This window comes from Lycorma delicatula, chromosome 7, assembly GCF_047948215.1.
Source record: "Lycorma delicatula isolate Av1 chromosome 7, ASM4794821v1, whole genome shotgun sequence".
Taxonomy (NCBI): domain Eukaryota; kingdom Metazoa; phylum Arthropoda; class Insecta; order Hemiptera; family Fulgoridae; genus Lycorma; species Lycorma delicatula.
The window spans coordinates 70556161-70583742 of NC_134461.1; the positions used below are offsets into that span (position 1 = coordinate 70556161).

Sequence of the window (27582 nt, forward strand, 5' to 3'; positions counted from 1 at the left end):
TCTTTCCCCTCTCGCCTTAAATGAATAATAAAGTAGAAAGCATACAAACAGTAAACGTTTGAAAAGGTGATGGAAATATCAACATTTATTTATTCTGTTAATGATAACAGTCTCACGCCCAATTATAATTTTTTTTTATGATTAAAATAAATGTTTTGGCGTGTGAAAAATATCAAACTTAACGGAATTCGAATTCTTCCGAACTTTCCGGATGAAAAAACCAAATCACACTTCGCGCTGGGAGATACATTGTTGGCTTTATACTGTACTATAAAAACCTAAATGATTTACGGTTCATATTTCGGCATTACATTTTTCAACATAGTTCTATTTTACGCATTACGAAATTGTTTTTTAATCATTTTTAATTTATAGACGTATTGGTTCAGTTAGGGTAATTTTTTACCATTTTTATAAAATTGTACGACTTTTTTTCACTAGATTTTTTTTTTTTTTTAACCTAACACTGGGTTGGTCTAGTGGTGAACGCGTCTTTGCAAATTAGCTGATTTGAAAGTCGAGAGTTCCAAACGTTCAAATCCTAGTAAAGGCAGTTACTTTTATACGGATTTGAATACTAGATCGTGGATACCGTTGTTCTTTGGTGGTTGGGTTTTCAATTAACCACACATCTCAGAAATGGTTCGACCTGAAACTGTACAAGATTACAGTTCACTTATACTCATACATATCATCCTCACTCATCCTCTGAAGTAATACATAACGGTTATTCCCGGAGGCTAAACAGGAAAAAAAAGAATATTTTTACTAATAAAAAATGTTACCTAAACGGGAACAAAATCTGATGTAGTCAACTTTTAAATCGGCAAGTGACAACAGAATTATGCAATTATGAATAATTATATCTAATTTTAGATTTAAATTAAGAAAGGATGGAATAATTCCTTGATTTCTGACCGTTGGGATTTTCGTGCCCTAAAAATATTATATATATAATTTTTCCCCGAATTTTTATTGGTGTATCACAGCTTATTAAAAATAATTAAGGGTTGAACTTTTAATGAAATTTGATTTTTCACCTTTTTGAATTGAAAATCGTATCTTCAAAATTCAAATTTTCAATGTAGAACATTCTTTATTTATTTTTTAATCGATATTTTTTTTCTTTTTAGTTTTCATAAAATTATGTTGGGCTATTTTTTCTGTTTTATTTCTTAATTGCAAAAGATAGTTCCTTATTTAGAATCTTTATGATACTTCTCAATTCTATGAATGTCATTCTGTTGTTGAAAGCTAAGATATTATCTAAACATATTAACAAACATTATCAAAACGTTGTAGTTAAATGAATGGCAGCGATACGGATTGATGTAATCGTACAAATATGTTTCATGTATCGACCTGAAACAGTAACATGGTGCAGTTACATGGGTGGGCGCACTTAAAAAGATTTACATATATTCTTCTGCAGTGAAAATTACATTGTAAATTCTTTTACAATTTTCTCGTAATTCTTTATCTATAAAATTCTGATTTTTTATCTATAAAATATCGACCGATGAGGCTTTACCGAATTCTTTAAGTATAATTTTTTCTTTTTTTAACAGAAAGTAACAGTTTACGGATCAGGTATGATCATTCGTTTATTCGTTCGATGTTACTGTGGATGCGTGTTTGCCCTTGCGTAGATTTTTTTTCAATCAGTTTAATTACCAATTATGACTCGGCAAATTATTTTCCCATTAAATATATTTTTTAATTTAAGTATTTTCAATCGACAATCAGATGATAGTATGATAAAATTTATATCTAATATCTAAGCTGTTATTTTTTTGCGTGTCATATTGATTAATTTGATCGGATATATATTCGAAACCACTTAAATAGTAATGCAAAAGTAATGTTTCTTGTAACTTTCACATTGCAAATAAAAATAATATTGGCCGTTATTTATCGCTTTGTATTTATTATTATTATTTCTACTTGTATAGTGTATGATTAGAGTATTATTTATTTGTTACTATGTATTTATATACATTCCATTTATTTCTTTAGATTTCCGGATCCATAATCTTATTAGAGGGGAAATATGTGATCGATTACTTCGGTTTATATTCAAGTTAATCTCCTTGTGACGTTTTATCTAATGATTATCGATGGATTAACCTCAGGTGGATTACCGGAGATTAAACAGGAAAAAGGAAGTGTAGGAAGGGGTGAAACGTTTTGGTTATTTACTTTTTTCAAGAAATCTTAAAAGAGTAAGGGGAATCAAAAAATTAAGATCTTTACATTTTAAATGCGTTGACTAACTTGTGAAATGGATTTAAATTTAAAATAAATTTAAAAAACTTCTTTAAAAATGAAAAAAAAGAAGTTTTTTTTTACCACAGACCGTTTGGAGTGGGATGCGTAAAAGTTTTTATAGTAGTTAGAAGGCGTATTGATGCAGAAAATGTAGGGGCAAAAAACTCCCATTAATTCCTTTTCTGAAGCAAGATATAGCTAAAAAAACAAAAAAAAGTAATTTTTCGGGGGAGGGGATGAATATTAAACATATCTTTGGTAATTTGTGATCTATATAAAAGATAAAAGAAACGTTTAACTTTTTAAGAAAATTTTTTTGCTTAAGAGGTCCAGTAAAAATTTGAAATTTTGTTTCGGCCAAAATATCCTTATCACCCCCGAAAGTAGTACCTGTCTGTCAAGTTTGAAGAAAATCAGTCCACGCGGTCCAGTGTTATAAGACCAAAAAACAGACCCACATACATACATACGTCTGACAAAAATAATTTTTTTTTTTTTGTAGATTATTTACAAATTATTTAAATTTATTTTTTTAACAAATTTTAAAAATATTTCCTTAGTTCAAAACTTAAAAAGACAATTTTTTGTAAATATTTTTTTTTTTGTCGATTATACTTTCCCATTATAATAATAGCTTGTTTGCTACGGCAGGTATAGTAATACGTACACAAATGAATAATCAGTTACATGTAGAAAAATAAAACTGTATACTTACCGTCATTTATTCATATGTAAACTTTTATTCTTATAAAAAATATTTTGTGTATGTGTATCTTAAAATTTCAGAGCTAATGTTTTTCCACGTAGATTTTTAAAAAAATGTTTATGTTTTGCTTCAAATTTAAAACATTACAAATTTATTTATTTAAATGTTGCACTTAATCTTTGTGTTCATTTAATTTTAATAAATTATTATATATATATATATATATATATATATATATATATATAAACTCTTTATATTTATTTATATTAATAAATGATAAATGCTGACCGAGTTGTAATAATGCGGGCTCTTCTTTAAATCAGCATTCGTGTTGTGACCTCTTGATAATATCGCCGCTTTGGCACGGACCAACGTGACTTTACGCCAATCATTCAGCCCATCTCACGCCAACACTTCCGGAAATTGAACTAAATATTCATCTTTTCCCATGATCTATTATTACTATTAGTTATATTGTAATATTAAATGTCTTGAGTGTAGATGAGTGGTAAATTCTAAAATAAATAGATTGTATTATATATAATCTTTCAGTTCCGGACTTAACTTTTTATTAGTATTATTTTATTTCTTTTGAAAGTATTAAAAACAGTATAGATTTAATCTTTGTTTATTCTTTTTTTCCACTCTTCCATCCCCCTTTTATGCTCTTTTAATATGAAATATTTAGTTATTTTTGTATAAATTTTGTTTAGAGTAAAAGCATCAATTGCAAATTTGAATCATGTAAACTTAAGGATAAAGTTGTATTGTAATAAATCCTGCAATAAAACTCACTTGTTTTCCTTTTTTTCGGGAGGACTTGACAAATAAAATTCGACTCGTAATTTTATGTTTCTCATTAACTACGGTATTATGAAATAAAGAACTGCTGTATTGCCTTGTCCTAACTATATTGAAGCTTCTTATTATTCAAATTTTGGCATTATTTACCAATTTAGGCAAAATTTTTTCTTACTTTAAAAAAAAAAACATTTTTATGGATTTCAATTTTATTGAATAATTTTTATTACCCGGCAATGCTTCGCTATTGCTAGATTTGAGTATATATTAATATATATATATATATATATATATATATATATTATTAAATGAACACAATTGAAAGTTTAATAAAACAGTGACAAAATGAATATACAGGACTATACAAGATTTAAACTTTCCCTTTTCCCTTTCACCCTTCCTTTTCGCCTGTTTTCCTTTTCTCATTTTCCTCCACCTTTCCCTTTTCTCTTTTATTTTTTCTTCTTTTTCTGTTTCCCATTTTCCCTTTTTCGATTTTTCCCTTTCTCCCTTTTCCCCTTGCGTAAATCGGTCCAGTAGTTTTTTAGTCTATAGCGGACACACATATCGTAAACATTGAAATGGAATCGTAAAATATTTAGTATAGCGTGTGTTGCTTTTACGTCCAACAGATAGCGCTGTTTTTAAAAAAATCATGTTTTTTGATATTAACTTAAGAGCAGTAACCTAAGATACAAATAAACTCTTGTCCCAATCGGGATACGCATCATTGCTCTAAAACTAAGAAGGAACATATGATAATCAGTCAAAGAATGGGGTATAGTTGTTTTTTTATTTTTCAATGTTTCATGATTCAGCGACCCCAAAAAAGAAAAATCACAAAGTGAAGGGTAATGTACGTATGATCAATATCTCCGGTGTGTGGGTAGACAATTTTTCGGGTCAATTTTCTTAAAATTTTGCAAATCTTATAAAGCTCACTCAGTATATGCGTGCATGCTTATCTTACCGTTAAAAAAAAATTCCCTCCCACCACCTTTTCCCAAAATCGAAAAAATTATTTGTATTTATTGCGTATCTTTTAACCGAATTTTTCTTAATCTTCCTAAGCATAGTAGTAGTGGTGCAAGTTAACTCCCAAAAAATACTTTGAGGGCAAAAAACATTTTTTTTTTTTGTTTATAAATGGTATAAAACGTATAAAAACCCTTACCCCTGAAAAACTTTATAGTTGTACATTTTTCGGTGGAATTGTTTTTAATTTCTTCCATTTAACATAGTAAACGTAGAAAAATAAAAAAAAAGTTTCTTGGAAGGTGATTTTGGAGGTGAGAGAGGAAAACGTTTTAAAAATACAACTTTCTTCAATTTTTAAAACTTTTTTCCGTTTTTTTAAACTTCTATTAAAATAAAATAATAATTTACCCTACCCTCCACCCTAAAAAATAAATTTAGGTAACTTTTTTTACGTGTGATTATTTTTCCATTATATAAGAATTAATAAAATGCCAGTAAAGTATTACAACTTCGTTGTCAGCTTTTTTTTTTTTTTTGCTTTACTTGAAGAACTTTTTTTTTATCTTTCAATTGTGTAGATTGTTGCGGTTTATTTTTCTATACTGAATAAATGTGTTGGTTAGTTTTTATAATTTGCCAACTCTTGTTATTATTTTATTTTATTATGATGCTTTTATTCTTATTTTTGTATTGTTGAAATTTTGTTTTTCTATAATTTTATTTATTATATTCTAATGGTTTTGTTTTTAATATGTAAATAATTATAAACAAGACAAACGATTCTTGTTAAAAAACATTACACAATTTATAGTGACCGGTACTTAATTATTTTTGTTGGATTATGTCAAGGATTTATTATCAATAATGATTATTTTAAATAACAATGTTAATTATTATATCCTTATTTATGCAACAGTCAACCAACAGCGACACATTGCGATAGCATAGTGTAATATGTTATGGTTGTATTAAAAAAAAAAAATCGTGTACACAAATTATTTAGTGATGTGTTGACATTTCTAAATTTACTTAGAATACACTATAATATTCATTATGATAATATACAAAAAATAATATATATCGTATGTGTGTTCAGAGACACTTAATTATTGTAATGAATGAATTTGCGTGCTGTTGAACAAATGGAGTTAAGAGGGTAGGTGTGTCTTGTGTCTAGTACCTTTCACTATGTAAGCATACATCCGTGTTTTTGTGTGTATGTATGTATGTATATATACATTAGAAAGAGAGAACGAGTAAGGGGTGAGACGGATCGAACAAGCATAGCGCACACAACTCTTCAATGTTATAATGTTGTTTATTGTTGTACTCTCGTGAGGTCTGATTACTGTAATCATCTTCGCGCATGCCCCTTCACAACTCACCAATAATTGCTTACATTTGCATCGGGCTTTTATATTTTGTGATGTAAACGGGCCGTAATTTGCTAGAACCATCGGTTTCGTCTTCTTTGGTTCGGGTTAGTTTGTGTCCGTGCTATTCCATGCCGTGTCGAACATGTATGTGTGTGTGTGCGCACGCGCGCGCGTGCTTTACAGTTCAATGGTATTATGTACTGTACAGTAATGTATTGAATAGCCGAAGATATGATACTTTGGTTCTTTGAAAACATAAATTCTAGGGAAAATTTTATTATATCTATGTGTATATACATATATTTTTAATATTTCTGCAATATAAGACAGCTGTTAACGTGCAGGAGGTTATATTGTTTGTTACATGTAATAAGTATTATACTAACATCATTTTAATGCGCGTTATCCGGTGAGTTTATGATTATGAGAGAAAGTTATAAAAACTAATAATTTCTTGTAGTAAATAATAAAATAAAAAAATGTATTTAATTTTCTTTTATTAATATTGCAGATAAGATTTAAAGATCTGTTTGAATAATCTTCGTTTTTAGTTTATATATTCGTAAATTTTTATTTATGAGGTAAGAAATGGTTTTTATCTTCTGAAAGGTTCTTGTATAAAACAAATGTGAATGCTACATTAAAATTCCTGACTAATAAACTTTGTATGATTGAGATGAATCTATTCGTATTTATCAGGATATCTTCACTTTTATCTACGCAGAAGAGGGGGTTTCTGTGAGCATTTATAGAAATCTTCATTTTAACTCTACAGATATATTTTTATGAATAAATATTAACTTTTTATGATTAGCTCTTTAATTATCGATCCGAATTTATTTAAATTTGTATTTATGAACATTCACATGGTTGGACCTTATAATTCCGTTAATTATATTTTATACTTTCATATTTATTCCTGAATATCCCTTCATCGTAAATAATGTATTTATAATATATATATATATATATATATATATATATACACTAAAATTTGTGGATTTTTGAGCTTTTTTACTTTTTATACATTTCTCTAATTTCGTATTTTTTCCAGGATTCGTTAATATTCCGACGTAATTGGTATTCGTATTAGATTTTGAAAAAAAAAACTTTTTTGTTCTCTTCTTCAGACAGTTTCATATCGAACTGTATCAAGCCATGACATCCTCCTATTAGAGTTACATTTTAAAGTCCACTTTCTTTTTCCTTTTTAACTTTCCTGTATTCCGCTTTAGATCGCTATGAAGCGCTACAACTCCACATAAATATTGTTTATTATTCATAGATTTTTCTCATATTCGCTACAACCAAATTTTTTTTTTTGTTTCTGAAGTCTCTCCGGACTCGTGCCGGTGTACTTTTTTTATTTCGTCCTTAAATTTTAATACCTAAATAAAATTCTTTAACATCGGGGATTTTTTTTTATCTCTAGTTTTTTTTATTTTTACTTCTTTTTGTGTCACGTTTTATTATCTTTTTTCTACTCCTATTCGTATTTATTTTGATTTATTCAGTTATTTACAATATTATACTTACATTTTAAGATATGAAAAGTTCTTTTCCGTTGTTATTACTATCATATAATCTGGTTATATGTCAATGTACAATTGACTTATTATTATTAATCGATGTTCACTGTTCTTCAGACCATATCTTTAATTCTTTTAATTTATTTTTTTAATGTTTTAAATTTTCATTATTTAATAAGTATTTATTATTCATTCTAAAAAAAAATATAATGAACAAATCATATTATTTTGTTATTGAGTTATCGGATGTATTCTATAATGATAAATAAATTACGTTTTCGTTTAATTTATCAAATAGAATATCTTATGGAAAAAAATACTCTTGAGTAGTTTTGTGCAAGAAGATCGACTTTTCATTTCCGATGCCCTTACTATTTCACAGTCAGAAACGCACTGATTTTTAGAGTACAATGCATTGCATACGTTTGATTAACGAGTAGACCCTCCATAAAAGCACACTTTAACTATCATTGTGACTCATTGCGTGAGCGTGTATAAAAAATATACAATCAATATAAACTCAAATTAAGGTGATGTTGTCTGTTGTCGACCTAATTGAAGAAGGACTCGACGAAGCTTCATGAAATTTTCATATACACAACGTCAGATGCACTACTATAGCATATCTAAATTTCACTGAAGTTGATTTAGTTGGTTTGGAGATTTTCGAGCCACGAACTATTTTATACATAGGCCTAAAGTGTGGGAATTAAATTTTAAGTGAATGGTATTTTCGTACTCCTCATACCTCAAAACGTAAAGAAAATTCATTTTCACCCTACCAATTTCACCAGGGGACCGAAAGTAATACCGTAATTTCCTTTGAAAAGTTATGTTATTTTTATAGTTCTAATTGAAGTTCAATTTATCGAAAAGGGAAATGCTCAAGTATATTTCAGTATTAAATAATTTCAACTTACTGCGTTATTGATAAATTGAGAAATTAATTTATCTTAACATCATAAATCAATTTGTGTGTGTGGGATATATATCGATAACTCTTAGTATGACAATTAATTTAACATGTTAGTGGAGCTAAAATGACTGAAGAAAACCGGCAACATATTTAATCACGGATTACTTAACAGTAACAACTAAACCGAGTGACTTGTGTTATAAAAGGACTCCAATTCATTCATCAACTCTTCTCTTTCGCTCTCTCTCTCTCTCTCTCTGTCTTCGTGCGATTGCTTTGTCCATTTTTACTTCACGTTTTGCCATAGCATGCATGCTATTCCATGCTATGCGAGCTTCTAATACTGCTGCTGCTGCCGCCGCCGCCGTGGTCGCTTTAAAAGTATCTCTTTGAAACGGGCCTTTATGTCAAATCTATTAATGAAGTGAGCAGATTGTGAATACTGATGTTGATGATAATGATAATACGACTGTCTTTTTCATTTTACTACTTCAAAACGTCCTTTCTTCTTATTCTTTAATCTTTAAAAGTCCTTCAGTCGTCCGTCATTTTATTACTCTTTACCCTACTCGATAACTTAACTTATTATCTATCCTATGTTCGTTCATATCGAGCACGACACGACATGGTAGTTGCACGAAACGTTCATATTTATATTTGTATGCTGTTGTTATAAACTTTACATTATTGCATTACTTGTCAGTCAGCCGCTTTCAGCTAACGTTAAATTGCGGTCGACCGTTTTGAAAGTTAACACTTAAAAAATAGTAATAATAATAATAATATTAATGATAACTTCATTAATTTAATTACTACAAAGATACCATACTTTTACGTAACTCTTCATGATTTAGTATGTTCACGTTTTTTATGTGTTTTTTCACCGTTTTCAGTTGTAATATGTAATGATTTAGTTGATGATATTTAAGTAATAAACAAACAAAAGAGAATATTAAATTCTAATCGTTGAAATAAAGAATAAAAGGAATTTATGTTAAATGTAAACTCATTTAATTCAAAACAATATGTAGAAAATTTAATTAAAAAAAAAAAATATATATTTTAATTAACTTTTACAATTAATACCATAATTTCGCTGATAACATCTGTAATAATTAATTATTCGTTAGCTTTGTTGGACATAATCATATTGTGCTGAAGTACATTTTATTGATGTGGATCTACTTTATTAAAAAAGAAACAAAAATCAAATAAAAACATTGTGTTTTAGACTTTACTTTTTTAATGTAGAAGAATTTACGTTTTTAAATTAACATAAAAATTTTTAAAATTAGTCATAACTGGAGAAACACTTAATGAATGAATTCCTATGTGTGAATTAAAAAAAAACCATCAATACTTGCTAAATAGAGTACAGATTTAAAAAATAAATAATTTAAAAAAAGAGAAAATAATATAAATAATTAATAATGGATTACAGTCTTAAGATTAATGGATCTATAAGTGAACACCAGTCTCAATTCAGGCAATAAAATCACATTAAATAGAAATTAAAATATTAATACGTATTTATTATAATTTGGTGTATACGAGGCATATTCATAAAGAAAGGGTCGTTTGGTCATTAGAAATAATTAACTCGTGAGAAAAGGTTTTTGCTTACAGTTTTAGTTTACTACATATCAACTTCACTTTTCCACATAATCGCCATTCAGTTCTAAGCACTTTTCGTAACACTGCACCAGTTTCTTTAATCCCTCTGCATAGAAGTTTGCCGCCTGGGAATTGAACCAGCTGACAACGGCACTATTGAGTTCCTCGTCGTTTTCAATTCGTTGTCCACCAAGCTACTTTTTCAAATGCAAGAAAAGGAAGTAGTCGTTTAGTGCAAGGTCGGGACTACATGGAGGACGGTCAACAAATTCCCAACGAAGATTGAATGTTCTTAGTTACGGCAGAGGTGTGAGGACGAGCGTTGTGAAGGAGGACACGCCGGACGACATATTCCCGCGTCATCGATTTTAGATCGCACGTCTCAGTTTGTGAGCGTTTCGCAGTACACATCAGCTGTAATTTTTTATCTACGTTTCATGAAATCAACCAAAATGACACCTTTTCGTCCCAAAAAACGGTAGCCAACATTTTTCGACTCGAATGCGGAGATTGCTTAAAGTTTTTCGGTTTTGGAGTACTTGAATGGTGCCACTGCATTGATTGTTGTTTTTTGATTCTGCGTTGGTGTGGGATATCCACGTACCGTCGTCCGTAACAATGTGGGAAATCATTTTCATCTTGAAGATGAAAAAGTTAGCGGTCCAAAAACGCTTGTCCACTGTCCACTACTTGTGTTGGTTGGTGAGAATTTTCAGTACCCACCTTGCAAACAACTTGTGATATCCGAGATTTTCTGTTACAGTCGTTTAGATAGAGGTGCGTCCAACATGGGGAAATTCATCAGCCAGAGCACTAACCATCAATCACATCGCAATTTACGGTTCACTTGTTCAACGATATCGCCAGTCTGAATTCTGGGGCTGTCACTCCACTTTTCGTCATGTACATTTGTGCAGCCATTTTTAAAGTCTTGACATCATCGTTTAATCTTTTATTTCACTCGTTACTGTAAGTCCATACACTAGGCACAACTCCCGATGAATTTCAGCAGCTGAAGATCCTTTTGCACACAAAAATCGAATCGCAGCGCGCACTTCACAACTGGCGGGAGAAACAATTGTCACGGACATTGCGATCTGCACTCACCGGCCGGCAAACGACTATTTAATCAAAACAACAACTGCAGTGGCTTAGTAAATAGCCGATAGATGGCTCTGCGTGCGTGAAACTGTGTTCAGATCCGCTAATATTTAAATATAAGCCGACGGCCCTTACTTTATGAATATCACTCGTATATATAAAGAAAAAAATCGGATGTCTTCATAACCGACCTATTTAAATCAATATACCCCTTGTTATAGAGCGCATTAATCTACTCTCTTTAATTGCACTGGAATATTCCTGTAAATCATGTATATTAAATACCTAGAGTTTGTTAGGGTAGAACGACTTTAATATAACATCTAGTGGAAATTACTTCTAGTATCATAAAAATGTGATAAGTTTTGAATAAACGTCTACTCTTACGGAAAGCAGCTTCTGGTATAATTAGGACTTCCTTCTTACACGATTTTTAAAGTCTACAGTACGTTTTATAAACCCCACCCTGACGTATAATTCTCCTGCTTACTAATTGATATAATAAAAGTGACTGGTGTTCAATTCTTATAACTCCAAAAAGGTATTAATTTTATTAAGTATTTCAATACATTTTCGTATTTCTATTATTAATGTAATTTACAGGATCTGACTATTTTTAACCTCCTTATCGATGTAAATATTCATATGAATCAAAGCGTTGGCTTGAAATTGGAAAAAATCGATTATTGAATGATAATTGGGCTTATTACGTGTATTAATTATATATTTATAAAACATAATATAATCAGAATATTTTACTCATGATTTGAACTCAAAATTTTAATTGTAATCCAAACAACGATGTTATATAAAACAAAGGTTTCCGATTGATTACGTACAGTACAACCGTTAGTGCTCCGGTAATAATCTCCGCAACTTCGTGCGGAGAGTGTAGTGGATGTGATTAGTTAACGAAGATGATATTTCAACAGTTTAAAAAAAAATCATAGTTTTTTCCTGTCCTTACTTCATTTAAGTTTTTTTTTAATATTTAGATAAGCTCTATATTAATTTAATATCATATTTATAAAGTTCATCTTAGTTTAAGTTTATCACTTTCATCTTTGGAGAAAAATCAGCGTTTCATATCATTATAGAAATTTAATTAAAGGTAAAAGAGCAGAAACATTACGAAAATAAACGTTATTTTTCAATTAATAAAGTGGTAAAAGTTTTTATAACATTTATTTTATTTATTTTTTTAAACCATTACTAATAATAGTAATAGTGTTGTCAGGAAAGAAAACAACAGTTTTGTATTCGTGTCGAACTGTGTTTCCTTGTCGACTAGTCAATCATGCACAGCGAAAAACGTGAATCGCTTTGTAGAGCGTACAATTTTTGTTATATTCTTTCTATTTTGTCTGACGGTTATTTATTTATTATTTGTATTGTTGTTCCTGTTTATATATGCATTTAACAATGCACAATAATTTATTTTATTTTTAAATTTTGCTTTGTTAGCATATTTTTTCATTTTTATTGCAGCAATGTAAGAAATAAAGATAATCTTTCTGAAAATTGTAACGTAAAAAAAAGTTATTTATTCAAAGATATTACAATTAGATTTAACAGTATATTTATCTATTTAAATATTACGCGATGTTTTTTTTCCTTTAACAGAGTTGAACAAAGTCTTTCAAAAACTTTGCTAACTGCACTTTTCGTTTGTATTCTATCTAATAATATTTTTTGTATGGTTAACGGATTGTAAATTGAACTTTGAAAAATTGTCTTATGTAAAAGGAAATATCCGTTTGAATGTATTATTTATTTTAAAAAAAACAGCATATTAAAAACAGCATTTATATATCTGCAGCTCTTTATGCTGCAGATATACTTTATCTGCAGCATAAAGTATAGAGTTATGTTCAAATTAAATACCACTTCCCGGTTATTTTGATTATTTGTTAATTGTGGGCTTTATTGTAGTAATACTTTGTCAGATAGAAAGGGGTCATCCATCCGTGAAAGATTATGGAGTACGGAAAATTGAAATTATCAAAAATAACTTTTTCAGTTTCTTTAAATTCTAACTAAAGTAATGATTTAGTCAATTTTTACTTCCTTGTACTAGTACAAGGAAGTATTGTAATCGCGAAAATTTTTAGTTTTCAATGGAAATATCCATTTTAACCATCCCTGAATCCAAATAACTCAAAAACGATTTTAGCGGTAGAATGTTGAAATTTTGGATGTAGGACTGTTGTAAGATTTAGTTATGCACCTCCCCTTTTGTTTGCAATAGACTGGACCAAGTGTCCAGAAAAGCCCAAAATCCAAAATATTTTGGATTTTGAACTTTTTCTTAACTGCAATAATAAGCCCTCATTGAGAGATTTTCAACGATATATCGTAACTGGTGTTTATTTTCATTGGTTCTTCTAAAGTTATAGCCCAATAAAAGTTTAATTAATGAAATATTTGCATCTTATAAGGGGAAGGCACATATCGGTTCGAATGCGACTTTATTTCCTTTTTTTTTAATTTAGATATATTGATTTATTAATAATTATTAACCTCTGATTGTAAAAAATTTTACAATAAATAGTAATTCAATAACAAAAAGAAAAAAAACATGAAAAAAATGTAATAAAAAATATATGTAATTTAACAGGCGTACAAGAAAGTCATGTGATGTCCACATCAGATATTTTCCCGTTATAAAATCCAGGTCTTTTATTAGGAATCGAACCGGACAAAGAAAAGTGAACGAATTCTGTTTTATTGTGTAAATCTAGGAAAGGATTTCTTCGTGAAAAGTGAATCACATTTTGGTGGAATATATATATTAATTTAAGTTGATTTCGGTTGTTATCTATAACAATGATAAATATATTTTTTAGGCTGAAAAATGCTAAGATTTAGATTCGTATCCAAAATCTTTAGAATGAAAGAATAAGGTGCTACCATTCCGTCATGCAATCGGAAATAAGTTTATTTATTAATAACTGGTCAAAATCCGTTATATGCCCACAAAGCTTAATCATTTTTGTATAGATTTTTACTGTTAAGGGACAATTGCAAGAGGCTTTGTTTTAGATGACTAAAACAAACAGTTTTGGTTAGATTTTGTATTTATACCGTATAAAAATTGTACCAATAAATATACAATATTAGACTATTCAGGTAACCGATATCAAACCCACCGGGTTGGTCTTGTGGTTAACGCGTCTTCCCAAATCAGCTGATTTGGAAGTCGAGAGTTACTGCGTTCAAGTCCTAGTAAACCCAGTTATTTTTACACGGATTTGAATACTAGATCGTAGATACCGGTGTTCTTTGGTGGTTGGGTTTCAATTAACCACACATCTCAGGAATAGTCGAACTGAGAATGTACAAGACTTACACTTCATTTACACTCATACATATCATCCTCATTCATCCTCTGAAGTATTATCTAAACGGTAGTTACCGGAGGCTAAACAGGAAAAAGAGAGGTAACCAATATCAAGCTGTATCCTGGAGGATTAACTCAAACGGGTTTGCTCCTGCTGGAAGTCGTTTACGCCACATAAATTCACACAGATAACCATCCAGCATCTATGAATGATTTCCAAAACGGCATAAAACTTGATTTAGCCGCACGCCACATCCTTTCCACTGTATTGGTGTGTACGCCTGTTACCGGATCAATAAAATTTTGACTATGGTTAACTGTTTGGTGATCATACTCTTTGTTAGAGATTCTGATTCCTTGAGGATTTTCATCGATCAAACATGATTAGTGATTCAGGTACAGTACTTTCAGTTATTATTGGCATAAATTAAGCAGGAGATTTATTTTCAACAGCGTACAAGAAACGCTCTTCGGCTTCCCGACAGATTCCTCCAAATACCCATTTTACGTTTAGTAAATACAAATTCATCAATCTCAACAGTTAGACTAGGACCATGTTATTACTAGCGGCGTTGCTAGTAATTTTGCAGCACATACCTCTCGCATATAGTTATTCCAACCTATAACTATGTTGTGGTTAATGCCCGGTTCACATTCGCAGAACTCTTGAGACTTAAGCTTTGGCTCCAACAATAGATAAACATCAAAATTTTGTCATACCCCAACCTTGAATGGTCCAGCCAAGTTTTGGAAGCACTTGATGAACATCCTGTCGGCACAAATTTTTTGTACAATGCCGTCTTTCACTACTTTCAGTTATACTAAGAGTCATTTCATGTTCATTGTCTCACTGTTGTTCGTTAGGTAAAATATTTACTCTGTGGAAAAACTCAACACACTTTTCTTTAGATTTGTACAACCCGTACTGTTCAAAAATGTTGGTAGACAAATCCACGGTTAACACAACAAGCAGACCTGAATAATAGGCTTAAGACTGAATCGTTATCATTACTAAGGTTAACCAGTTACGACTCGCGGCGATGCGTAGACCTACTGTTATCAATGAATGACTAAGGTAGATAAGATAACAACCCCAACCGAAATAGCTTGAAATGTTTACTCTAAAGTCAATTATTAGAACGTAAATAAAAAACATTGTTTAACAAAGTAATCTAGTCTTTAAATAGAAATCTTTTAGAATCTTTTAGTTTTTAAATAGAAAAATGTTTAAGCGTTACGGGCATATAACCGATTTTGACCTAAACTTTTTTACTTTGAAGATCTAATACGATCGAAAGTTTATTACGTTTTAAAAACGTTCTGTATATTTTCCCAACTAACGTATGTAGTTTGGAATTAATGAATGTATTTTAAATGCTTTTTATAGAACACAATTACTTATATAACATCATCAATTGTTCTCATAAAATTTAAATGCCCGCTATTATTTTAAATGCCAACTTTAACAAAAAAAATATACAAATCAAGATTCTACTATTCAACCGACTTCAACTTTTTTGTAATCGAACTACACCATTTATTCTATAACCAGTCACACAATTAGAAAGAACGTCAAGTCTGTCCGCCTTGTCTTCCAAAGCAGCGTATAGTCGTTAGTAAGTACTAGACGATGAGGAAGAAGTTTGTCCTTGTATGGAACTATTCCCGCAACTAGTTCTCTCGTAATAATACTAATAGTTATTGTGTATATAGTACTGTGTATATAATACTTGATTGGACCCGTACGGGGGTCAAAAAGGTCGAAGCAGCTTCCAATGTGGTTATTGGACCCCTGTCGGTATCGTAAATCATACTTTTTTTTTATTGTTTTTTTTTTTTGTATTTTTTATTTATGATTATTTTTGCCAGTTATTAAATAATTATTAACCGTTCAGCCCACCCAATGTTTAAAACACAAACGGTTAATTTGGCATATATTTTTTAAAATTGTCTTTAATTGTATGGATTGATTATGGACCGTACTATACGAAATATAATTGTGGGAAAAGAGAATTCTTTATTAGGATATTTAGTATCTTTGTTCGTTATGCAGTTTAACTGATGAAATTGTAATTTAAAAAATAACCTTTCTTAAATATTTTTTTTTTGAGAATAGGCGTGTAAAAGAAAAGAATTAAGTAATGATAATGTGAAAATTTGCTATTGACATTTCTATATATCTTGTGATCTTTTAAGTCAGAAAATTAGTTTTTGGGTAATATCAGTCTTTATGTCCGAATGGATTTATTTGCCCCAATCATTACTAATTCTCCATTGATATTTATATCAAATGTTAATTTATGTATCATTTATCTTAACCCACAGTTTGGAATTCCGGACAGGTTTATTATTTTTCGCTTTACTATTATTTTTTTCGTTTTTAACAACTCATACTATAAAATATTTAATTGAAGAGAGATGAAAGGGAAATTTTTTCAGGTTCTGTACGTTTTTGGTAAAAATAATGCATGTTTGATATCAAACCCCAAAAAGGTTGTACGCGAACCTAACAAGAAATAAAAATCACTATTGAAATTGCAGAGATAGCAAATATCCCAAACCAGGATTAATAAGGAAAGTGAATTGTTTTTAGAGATTAAGAGATTTAGTTTTCAATATTGTTATCAGAGTGAGGTGAGAAATATCATGGCAAATTTTAGTAATTTTTGAAGAAGATCGCACTCGATGTTTATTCAATATATTATAAATTACTTAAACGAACTTAAAACTTAATGAAAATGCATTATAGTGGGTAGATGTTGAAATATTACCTGTAATATATACGAGAGGTTATCTCTAAAGTAAAGACCGTTTCATTGTAAAAAGATTTATTCTGAAAACTCTACAAATATTTTTTATTTCTCTTAAACTAAACTCCATACCTTATACTACTTGTCTGCATAATCGCCACATGAATTAAGAAATTTATCGTAGCGATATACCAGCTTCATTATACCTCGTCGTATTCTTCTGCCGCCAGTCCATTTAGCCATTGATTAACAGCATTTTTAAGTTCATCTTCACCCGCGAATCGCTTACCACTCAACGATTCTTTCAATTTCCCCAAAAAATGGTAATCAGAAGGAGCTAAGTCCGGACTGTATGGTGGGTGATCGTAATTTCCCATCCAAATGTTCTCAGTAAATCACGTGTCGGACCCACAACATGTGGACGTGTATTGTCGCGCAGCAGGACGACGCCGTCAGTCTGCCATCCACGTTGCCGATTTTGAATGGCGCGCCGTAACTTAGCAGTAGGCTTTTGCATTTATAGTCGTTATTCGTGCAACCCATCGGGTTGGTTTATTGGTTAACGCGTCTTCCCAAATCAGCTGATTTGGAAAGCCGAGAGTTACAGCGTTCAAGTCCTAGTAAAGCCAGTTATTTTTACACGGATTTGAATACTAGATCGTGGATACCGGTGTTCTTTGGTGGTTGGGTTTCAATTAACCACACATCTCAGGAATGGTCGAACTGAGAATGTACAAGACCACACTTCATTTACACTCATACATATCATCCTCATTCCTCTGAAGAATTATCTAAACGGTAGTTACCGGAGGGTAAACAGGAAAAAAGAGTCGTTCTTCGTGGCATGATATCAATCAGCAGTATGTCAAACCGATCCAAAAAGGCTTTGGCCATCAGTTTACAAACGGTTGTGGCTTGACCTTTGTTGGTCTGGTTCATGATTGAGGATGATGCCATTCACTTGACTGCCGTTTTCTCTCTGGCGTGTAAAACGAAATCCATGTTTCATCGCCTGTAACAATCGAATTAAGGAACTCATCACTTTTATCTGTGTAGCGCATCAAAACTTCCAAAGCAGATCCCATTTGGATTTTTGGTGACGTTCCGTTAAGACGTTCATGAATCTTTCTGAAGCCTAAATGGTCGTGAACAATGCGACCGATAACAGCTCTTCAAACATCAGGAAAAGAAGGGTCTTGTCGGAAGTCATTGAGCGACGATCTTTTCTGATTTCATCATCGACGCGTTTCAACAAGTCCTCGGTGATTATCGAGGGCCTCTCCGAACGTTCTTCATCGTGCACATTAATTTTGTTATTTCTAAACGTTTCACACTATTTTCGGACGTTTCTATCATTCATTACTTTATCACCGTACACAGCAACCAACTTCCTATGAATTTCAGCCGGCTTAACGGTTTGACGTTTTAAAAAACGTATGACTCCAAAAAAAAAAAAAAAAAACTTCAGCGGTCTATACTTTTGAGATATCCCTCGTCTGTGTCTGTATATATATTTATTTATAAAAATTACATTAATCTTTTTAGTTTTACTTCTAAGGTCAATTCAAGAATCAGTTTATTTAGTTTTAAATTTACTTACTAAGATGATTTATCAGTAAAAGTTTGTTATGTATACAATCATTTAAAAATTGTAAAAAAAAACTGACTAGTTTTCTTTTATAAAAAGAATGAAAATTGCATTGTAGTTTTGGTTGGTTTTAGGGAAAAGGTGAAAATGAAGGCAATTTTATTGTAATAATTTTTTTTAAAGGAGCTTTTTACTCACTATTTAAAAATTAAGGATTTTTAAATTGTTAAGATTTTTTTACATTTATATTAATTGTAATAATATAAATAATTTTACAGTATCATCCGTCTAAATTTTTTTCTTTTATTATTCGATTTGTGAATGCTGACTGGACATTAAGGGAATGGACTGTTGCATCATTACTTACTGGTTACTATGATCTAAATATGTCAAGAGTATCATTCGCTGAATAACATTTCAAGCATATCAAACAGTCGACTAACTCTGTTTATGCTGATTGTGTGATGTTGCAATAAAATGTTAGCTTTTTTATTTTTATTTATTATTTTTTTTTATTTTTAGTTTTAGATTTAATTCATTTCGTTTGATCCTTGATCATTTGTCAGATCTAGCTTTTGCCATTCTTTCTCTCTCTCTCTTCCAGCATACTCCTATCATTTTTTCTATTTATGTGAACACGATTAATGTTATGTTTGTGTGAATGAAATAGCATTACCTTGAACATGCCAACTTCTTAAAAGTTTCATTTTCTTCTTCAATCCCTCTTGTAATATACTTAACTGATGTTTCAATGGCTTTGCTGTCAGTTATATTACACTAGAATATAATCATGTATATGCAACCTGATTGTTGTACTTTTAATATTGAAATTTCATACTGCATATGAATATTAATTATAAATATTTTTCAATAGATGAGATTAAGGTCATAATATTTTATACATATGATATTTACTAAAAGAAGAAAAAAATGAAACCAGTTTTATAATTTATAAATGATTGATGTTTTAGCTTTATGATTTATTATTATTCCTTCTAGTTTCTTAATACCTATGTTTTATACAGTAAAATGTCTTTTATTTTAAAGTGAACTCATATCTAATGTTAAATCAAATCAGATTTTTAAACTAAATTTGGAAAAATTGCCTTCTAATATAAATTTATCGGATTCTGTTTTATTTTTGTAAACTGAGAAAGCAGGAAAATAAACATTTCTCTTCAGATGTTGAAAAATTTTTGTTGAAAATTACTTGCTAATGTAAAAGAAATGTTGCATCATAAGGAAAATGCAACCGATAATAATCTTTGCCGGTTTTAGGTTGTAAATCACTGATATTAAAGAAATAGAAAATAAGGTTTAGTAGATAGTATATGTGGGTGGGTAATTTAAAACTACAGATGGAAAGAGGAACCTGTTTTGCAGTTATTAGAATAATTATAGCGTTTTACTTGTCAAATTTTATAAGTCTATGTTCATCTTGTAGGATGATATAATCTCATCATCATCATCACCATACTGTAGAAAGCTATTGTAGAAAGCCTAGGAAGCATTAGAGAGATGTACTGGTCTAGATATAGAAATAAAAGGATATTATTTCTCCTTCAGTAGTACACTGCACAAACTAATGAGTGATAAAGATATACATTACAGAATTAATACGTGTTCTCTGACCGATGGTCTTTATTTGACGAGATTCATGACCAGAGTATTATAATTATGATATATTTGCGATATTAAATATCATGTTTAAAAAATGGAAAAAAAGATATTACTAATTTATTTCTTTTATTTTGTTACAGGTTTTACTGGTACACAGTGTGAAATAGATATTGATGAATGTCAGTTAAATCCTTGCTTAAATGGTGGTATTTGTAATGACAGAATAAATTCATTTCATTGTACATGTCCCATTGGATTTACTGGTAATCGTTGCCAACATAATATAGATGATTGTATAAGCAGTCCATGTCGTAATTCTGGAATATGTCACGATTCAATTGCTGGCTATACTTGTGAATGTCCTGCTGGTTTTACTGGTAAGTGATTAATATCTTTATATTTTTAATTTTTTTTAAATCTTTTATTTTTTAAAAAACCTCAGTGGTTTAAAGTCTGTACTACAAACAAAATACAAAATCTGTAATACCGACACAAAATTCTATATTTGTATTACAAACATTTTTTTCAAGTGTACAGATGTGTATGTGTACATATATATATATATATATGTTTTTTTTTGTAATATTGCTCACAAATTGCTGCTTTCAATGCAGTAAAATTTATTTACTAAAGGTAATATTACATTATATTAATTTGATAATCATTATTTAAATGTTTGTAATATGACTAATCCTTCTGATTTATATTGCTACAATCTATAAACTATTTTATACAATAGCATTTTATTATATTACAGTTTCAATAAAATATCTGTAAAACAAAAAAAAGACCATTTAAATGAGGAATTATGAATGAATATAACCTTGACACATTTTATGTTATAGTCGTTATAATTTATTATAGTGTTAATAAATTGTTCCACTACAATATCTTGTTTAATACACTGTTATTGGAGAAAATTATGTTTAATTGTTGTATGTAGCATGTACTTTCCTCTCTCTAAATTCTGTGAATGGTGATATTCTTAATTAATAGACATAAATTTGTCACTCTCAATTTAAAGTTCATACATTAAATACGGTTTTATGATTTTTTTTGTTAAATATATGTTAACAATGATTTTTGTTTATTTATAGATATGATTTATATTAATTTTTTTAAAATAATATTTAATTTGGATTTCATTTTTTCATTATACTATTATCAAAAATGAAGACAAAAAACATAAAATTATCTGCCTGCTAACATGTTATATGTACAATATTAAGTTAGTAAGTGTGAGTTTTAATGGATTATTTGCATGATTTTGCTATTTAATTTGTCAATATTTGTAATGTTTGTATTATGTTACTCGTATTTCATGTTTTCATGTATTCAGCTTTTTGCAAGTGGATAGTTACTTTATTATAAATTCTTTTTGAAAAATAAACACTTTCAATTAGCTGTTATTTTCCTAACCATAACTTATTAGATGAAGAAAGTTTAAAAACATAACATCAAAATAAGATAAGTCTTTTACTTGCCTAATAACAGCGCAATTGTCATAATTTTGGCCAGTTATGTTGTATTTATTTCCTTTACAGAAGTACACAAAAGTAATTTTTATTTTTTAAATGTTATAAAATTTTGTATACTTAAGATTATTGAAATATAATAGTTGTTTAACCATGAACTTTCTGTCTATTAGAAGAGGATAAACTAACACAAGAATCAGATAGAACATTGTTGTATATACAAAAAAAAATATTTTATTTTAAAATTATGAATTATTTTGTAAAACATTAAAGATTTTATTTAAAATAAAATAACTGAAAATTAAATAAATGACAGGAGTATAAAAAGGAAGTAATTTCTACAAAACTCTCAACAATTAAGTGCAGCATTGGTTTATCTAAATACAGGATGCCAACAAACAATTTTTGCTGCAACTGGAAGTACGAATCCAAAATTAAGATTTTTATAAAAATAATGTCTATTAATAGCCTATATTGCAAGTTACTGTTTATATATTTTTTATGTGAATGCAAGGTAATGTGATTGAATTTTTTTTTAGGAATTAATTGCGAAACAAACATAAATGACTGTCAGAGTTCACCTTGCCATAGAGGAGAATGTATTGATGGAGAGAATTCATTCACATGTCAGTGTCATCCGGGATTCACTGGTTATCTTTGTCAAACTCAGATGGATGAATGTGCCAGCAACCCTTGTCAGTTTGGTGGGTTATGTGAAGATTTAATCAACGGGTATCAGTGTCGTTGTCAATCCGGTACTTCAGGTCCAAATTGTGAAATAAATGTGAATGAATGTTATAGCAATCCTTGTCGTAACGGTGCAAAATGTATTGATGGAATTAACAGGTAATTCCCATTCTTGAAACTAAATTTTGAAAAAATTATTATGAATAAATTTTTTTATTGCTGTTAAGGTTTTCTTCTTACTAAATGTAAAGTGATGTTACAAAATATTATTTTTTTTCAATTTTGCATTATTGTCATTAATATTCACATAAGAAAAATATCATGCTTTTTGAATTGTCCACTCTGATTTAATAAGTTAATGTAAGTTGTAATTAAAGATTACATTCATTATGCAGAACAATACATTTTACTTTCTGTTTTTTTTTTGTCTTTGAATTAAACAATAATAAATTATTTAATTTTTGCATGGAATTATTATTTTACTGAGCATTTTAGGAAATCACCATGAAATTTTAGCCATCTTTTTATTTTATTATGTTTTTTATTTGTTTATCAAAGAATAATTTGAAAATATTTAACTCTTATATCTCTGTTCATCTTACTTGATTTTAAGTAATTTCATTAGAAGAAAAATTAAGACTGAGGATTTAGTCAATACATTGAAAAATTGCAACTCACCCCTTGAGTATTATTTTTTTCTTGTTTTTCTCTTCTTTTCATGTATTTTACCATATTTTACCAAAACTTTTTATAAAAAGTGATGTAGTAAAAATTTAGCGTTAAAATCTGTAATAATTTATACTTTAAACGTATACCAAGTTGGTAAAATTATTTTTCTTTATTAAATTATACATTACTGAATTGTAATAACAAGAAGCCAAAATTCTTTGTGTATTCTGTTTGTAGATTTTATTGTAATTAAGAAAATATTCTACCATTTACTAATGTAATAATTGATCTAACCTATAAAATATTTAAAATAACAAGTAGCAGATTTTAGTGTTTATTTTAATGTGTCAGGGATTACTCACTGTGCTAAGGATGGTGAAAAATTGATAAAACGATTAGGAAGATTTTTCTTGAGCTCTTAAATCAAACTAAAAGCTTATAAAAGAAAAAAAAAAGGTTAGTTGGGAGAGGAGGCATTTATTAATTTGAAGAGAAGTAAAGTTATTAGAAGATAAATCCAGTTTTAAAATCATTATTTAGTTATGTGCTATTTTCAAATGTTTTTCAGGTATACATGCGAATGTTTAGCCGGATTCACTGGTCTTCATTGTGAAACAAATATTAACGAGTGTGCAAGTAATCCATGTGCAAATGGTGGTATTTGTATGGACCTTGTAAATGGTTTCCGTTGTGAATGTCCCAGAGGGTATTATGATGCACGTTGTCTAAGTGATGTCGATGAGTGTGCAAGTGATCCATGTTTAAATGGTGCCACATGTGAAGATGGCTTAAATCAATTCATCTGTCATTGTAATCCAGGATATGGAGGTATTTTATAATTAATTTAAATTGTTATTTATTGTACTCTATATTTTTTTATAGTTTTATTGCATTATATATATATATATATATATATAAAATGATATAAAGAATGTTATGCAGCCTGAGGAAATAATGTTAATATGTATATAAAAGGTTGAACCATTGGATATATATGATGTTGATTTGAAGGTCACTTATTTCAGATCCTGGTTCTTTGATTTTATTATTCTTTTCTCTTGTCCTTTCTTTCACTATATATGAAATTGTTGATTAACTATATATATATATATTACTTTTTAATTGTGTTTTAATAACATCTATGTCATAGGTTGTTCCTAAAATAATAATTCTTATGTTATATGAAATGTATTCTTGATTTTATTTGTTATTTTTTCTTATTGTTGAACTAACTTCTGCAAATTCTTATGAAATGCCAGTTTTGTGGCTTATTTCTTTATAAATCCACTTTGTATCTTCCAAAAGAATTCCATGAAACTATACTTTTTTCGATTTCTTTTTATTAATAATGTTACTAAAATAAAATTTTTGTGCATTACTGGACATAAATACCAGCTCCTTATATAATAATATATAAGGAAAACCCATTTTAAATGAATCGTATTTTTGTACTCCTCATACCTGAAAATGTAAAGAGAATTAGTTTTCATTCCTCAGTCCCCACCATGCGACTGAAAATAATTTTTTTAAAAGTCTGTAAAAACAGTGAATGCCTGTATCCATACTGTAGAGAATCCAGTAACCACATTTTAATACTAAATTTATAATTGAACTACACTCATAATTTATAAATCTATGCATTCATTTATTAGCATACTGGCTTCTAGATCAACTGATTCTGTTAGATTCCTAGTTCCTACAGATAGTATCTCAGCCATCTCATTTTCCTCATTAAAATACATTATCTCATATTTTACTAAAATATGCATTAATGTATTAGAATATAACTGAGGCAATAGAAAGCAGTAAGATGCTCATCAAACAAAAGAAAATTGTAATATTACCGATGATGTTTATACACAACAATTCATGAGTTGATCGATGAATTATTATAAAACTGCACAAAATGAGACTGAGCATAATTTAAAAAGTAAAGACATAAGATATTGTTCTAGTGTATATAGAATTAAAGTTTACTTTTTTGTAGTTGTAACATCTGTCCTGGGTCACATATTCACTTGAATAGCAGTTAAAAAATTTGTCATTTCCCTTAAGTTAACCAGTTATTCTCTACAATGCCCATCTTTTGAAGTAATTTTCAGATCTGGAATTTCTTTCTGATACTTCTCACTTGGTGAACTTTAGTCAGTTGATTTGGGTCATACATTAAAACATTGATAATTGAAGGAAATGTAGAAATTTATGTGGGAGATAAGTTTTGAATATATACTTATGTAATAATTTATGATCTAGGATTTAACAAGTTAATTAAGATTTTAAGATAGCCAGAATTAGAAAGAAATGAAATTCTTCTTCAAACTGCTCTATTAACTGATAATTTTAATTCTATCAAATATTTGTTGTAGTTCTGTTATAATTTATACCTTATAATATTAACTAAATGTCTTGTTTTAATAATTTTAATATATTATTGATGTATATGTTTTGTATTAGTATTTCTAATTTTGGTCTCTTAATGATTATTTATTTATTTTTAGGACGGAGATGTGAAACTAACATTGATGAATGTGGTTCAAATCCGTGCCAACATGGCGGTACTTGTAACGATCATCTAAATGCATATACCTGCCAGTGTGCTCCTGGATATACTGGTACTAACTGTGAAATTAATATTGATGACTGTGCTATCAATCCTTGTCGACATGGTGGTTCCTGTATCGATCTAGTCAATGATTACAAATGTGTTTGTGAACTTCCTTATACTGGTCGTGATTGCCAAGAAAAATTAGATCCTTGTACCCCAAACAGGTAATTATCTCATTTTTTTGCAATTGATAATTGACTTAGTTATACAATTTGAAAAAAAAACTGAAGGTAGTAACTTCTTTGGTAATTCTTTTTATGCATCTTTTTGTCATTTTTTTTCTGATTCCTTAAGTTAGCTGTTATGACTATCATTTTTGTGTTAATCCTTTCAAGTCTGAACTGTGAATATAAAATATATCTTTTTAGTAATAATTTGAATAGTCTTACTCATTTTATTGATTATTTAGAGGACTTTGTATTAAATATTTTTAGAGTAATGTTAATAGTTAGTTTTATTTTCTTTTTTATTTATTATTACTTGCCGCAATTATTAACTGTAATTAAAAAAAAAAAAAAAATAGAAATGTAGGGAAATCATATATAAAACTGATGTTTTCCCAAAGATTGATGTATAATCTTTAAAATTAAACCTTTTTGTTTGAATTTTTAAAAAAAAAATTTTTTTGTCAGCTATGTGCTGATTGTGTTAATAATGCAGTGTAACCTATTTCTTTCAAAAATATAATTTTTTTCTGATTTTTATTATGAAAAGAATATGTTACATGCTACACAAAAATTAAACAAAAAATACTTATAGTTTCTTATCAATTTTTACAGATGCTGGAACGGTGCAAGGTGTTCTCCTTCATCGAATTATTTAGATTTTGCATGTTCATGTAGTCTTGGTTATACTGGTCGTCTTTGTAATGAAGATGTTGATGAATGTGTTATATCTTCACCGTGCCGGAACGGTGCCACTTGTCAAAATACCAATGGTTCTTATCAATGTATATGTGCACATGGCTATGAAGGAAGAGACTGTCTAATTAATACTGATGATTGTGCATCCTGTAAGTATATTTTAAATTTTAGTTGTAATAAAACTTTATAAAATTTTCCCCTTATCACTCACTATTTAACTTGGAGAATAGAATATATTAATTATATAACAACTCCCACCCACAAATTATTTTTATTATTATATCCAAGTGCTTTTGGATATTAATCCATAATCAGGAACATTATGTATTATATTATGCATGTATTATGTATTATTTACAAATTAATATATTAGATGATTTCAAATTTTTTAAAAACAAAAATTATAAATACAATAGTTGATAGATAAAAACGTTTTTATATAAGTAATTTATATCACTACCAGCAGGTCATAATTACTAATAAAAATAGAATATATTGCAAAAAATAAGTGCAAAGAAACTTTAGTAGCTATGATTATTATTGTAATAAAAATGATAGCTTTGCTTTTATTTTTGTTATTTCAGATAAACATAGAGCCATATAGCTTATTTTCATTTCTGTATTTTTAATTTGTAAAAATTAGTCGCATTGCTAAAAAAATAAGTATTTTCTGTATGTTCTTAGTCTTTATATATT

The 27582-nt window shown here is 29.1% G+C and overlaps 1 protein-coding gene across 2 annotated transcripts in view; it reads left to right on the plus strand.

The window, feature by feature from the left end:
- The window catches only part of N (neurogenic locus Notch protein), a 486560-nt gene that overhangs the window by 432405 nt on the left and 26573 nt on the right, over window positions 1–27582 (plus strand). For both annotated transcript variants that reach the window (XM_075372134.1, XM_075372135.1), the window contains 5 exons: window positions 20728–20964; window positions 22602–22908; window positions 23987–24246; window positions 25917–26187; window positions 26803–27035. In XM_075372134.1, coding sequence (XP_075228249.1) covers window positions 20728–20964; window positions 22602–22908; window positions 23987–24246; window positions 25917–26187; window positions 26803–27035 — 1308 coding nt within the window. The remainder of the gene's footprint in view (window positions 1–20727; window positions 20965–22601; window positions 22909–23986; window positions 24247–25916; window positions 26188–26802; window positions 27036–27582) is intronic.